Source organism: Oncorhynchus gorbuscha, linkage group LG01, assembly GCF_021184085.1.
Source record: "Oncorhynchus gorbuscha isolate QuinsamMale2020 ecotype Even-year linkage group LG01, OgorEven_v1.0, whole genome shotgun sequence".
Classification (NCBI taxonomy): Eukaryota; Metazoa; Chordata; class Actinopteri; order Salmoniformes; family Salmonidae; genus Oncorhynchus; species Oncorhynchus gorbuscha.
In genome coordinates, this window is record NC_060173.1 from 4,181,910 (window position 1) to 4,184,190 (window position 2,281).

Here is a 2,281-nt window from a genome sequence, read left to right on the forward strand (position 1 = left end):
GGCACCTACTACCATACCATACTACCACCTACTACCATACCCTGTTTAAAGGCACCTACTACCATACCATACTACCACCTACTACCATACCATACTACCACCTACTACCATACCCTGTTCAAAGGCACCTACTACCATACCATACTACCACCTACTACCATACCCTGTTTAAAGGCACCTACTACCATACCATACTACCACCTACTACCATACCATACTACCACCTACTACCATACCCTGTTCAAAGGCACCTACTACCATACCCTGTTCAAAGGCACCTACTACCATACCATACTACCACCTACTACCATACCATACTACCACCTACTACCATACCCTGTTCAAAAGGTACCTACCACCATACCCCGTTCAAAAGGTACCTACTACCATACCCTGTTCAAAAGGCACCTACTACCATACCATACTACCACCTACTACCATACCATACTACCACCTACTACCATACCCTGTTCAAAGGCACCTACTACCATACCCTGTTCAAAGGCACCTACTACCATACCATACTACCACCTACTACCATACCATACTACCACCTACTACCATACCCTGTTCAAAGGCACCTACTACCATACCCTGTTCAAAGGCACCTACTACCATACCCTGTTCAAAGGCACCTACTACCATACCCTGTTCAAAGGCACCTACTACCATACCCTGTTCAAAGGCACCTACTACCATACCCTGTTCAAAGGCACCTACTACCATACCCTGTTCAAAGACACCTACTACCATACCCTGTTCAAAGGCACCTACTAACATACCCCGTTCAAAGGCACTGAAATGTCTGGTCTTGCCCATTCACCCTCTGAATGGCACAAATACACAATCCATGTCTCAATTTTCTCAAGGCTTAAAAATCCTTCTTTAACCCACCTCCTCCCCTTCATCTACACTGAATGAAGTGGATTTAACAGGTGACATCAATAAGGGATCATAGCTCTCACCTGGATTCACCTGGTCAGTCTATGTCATGGAAAGAGCAGGTGTTCCTAATGTTTTGTATACTCATTGTGTAGGGTGCATCTATCGTCAGTTTCTCAGCCAATAACAACTCTGTTCCTCTAGGTGCTCGGTGACCTGAGAGCTGACAACCAGAGGCTGAAAGACGAGAACGGAGCGCTGATCAGAGTCATCAGTAAGCTCTCCAAATAGACGGAGAGAACGAGATACAACAGGGATGCCCCCCTCGCTTCCTCCCATCATCCCTCCCTCCTGTCCATCCACTCCTCCCAGTGCCAAAGAACAAGAGGGAGAGAGAGGTGGCGGGGGGGGAGCAGGTGAAGAGCAGCAGGAGAATGTGGTAATCTAAACAGCTTGATGTGATTTATGACGTCTCTCATTCCTGAGTCCTCCTGACCGGTCGCCGTGTGTGTGTGTGTGTGTGTGTGTGTGTGTGTGTGTGTGTGTGTGTGTGTGTGTGTGTGTGTGTGTGTGTGTGTGTGTGTGTGTGTGTGTGTGTGTGTGTGTGTGTGTGTGTGTGTGTGTGTGTGTGTGTGTGTGTGTGTGTGCCTTATGCCCACTTTGAGGACAGCCATGGCAACTATGGTCATGACAACAACTCGCATAGTAGCAACGAGACGTGACAACAGCCAAATGCCCATGACGATGTGCACCAGGGGGAAAAACACCAATATGCACACAGACATATATACTTCACACACACACACCCCTCCATGCACATTGGACCGGTCCAAGGCATCTTGTTCCCTTTACTTCGACTCCATCCATAACATGGATCTAGACCATACCCTGGATCTATACCCTAGACCATACCCTGGATCCATACCCTAGACCATACCCTGGATCTATACCCTAGACCATACCCTGGATCTATACCCTAGACCATACCCTGGATCTATACCCTAGACTATACCCTGGATCTATACCATAGACCATACCCTGGATCTATACCCTAGACCACTCCCTCTCACCCCACCCCCCTATGTTTTAGATGCACTATTGTTAAGTGACTGTCCCCTGGATGTCATAAGGTGAATGCACCAATTTGTAAGTCGCTCTGGATACCCTGGATAAATGTAAATATACCCTGGATCCATAGATCCATACCATAGACCATACCCTGGATCTATACCCTAGACCATACCCTTGATCTATACCCTAGACCATACCCTGGATCCATACCATAGACCATACCCTGGATCCATACCATAGACCATACCCTGGATCTATACCATAGACCATACCCTGGATCCATAACATAGACCATACCCTGGATCTATACCCTGGATCCATATCATAG

At 47.3% G+C, this 2,281-nt stretch overlaps 1 protein-coding gene across 1 annotated transcript in view; it reads left to right on the forward strand.

Moving 5' to 3' along the window:
* The window catches only part of LOC124038538 (protein phosphatase 1 regulatory subunit 12A-like), a 63,511-nt gene extending 62,188 nt beyond the window's left edge, over positions 1-1,323 (forward strand). The window contains 1 exon segment of the mRNA XM_046354584.1: positions 1,087-1,323. Within this exon segment, the coding sequence (XP_046210540.1) occupies positions 1,087-1,173 (87 nt within the window). The 3' untranslated portion in view covers positions 1,174-1,323.
* The last annotated feature ends 958 nt before the right edge of the window (positions 1,324-2,281 follow it).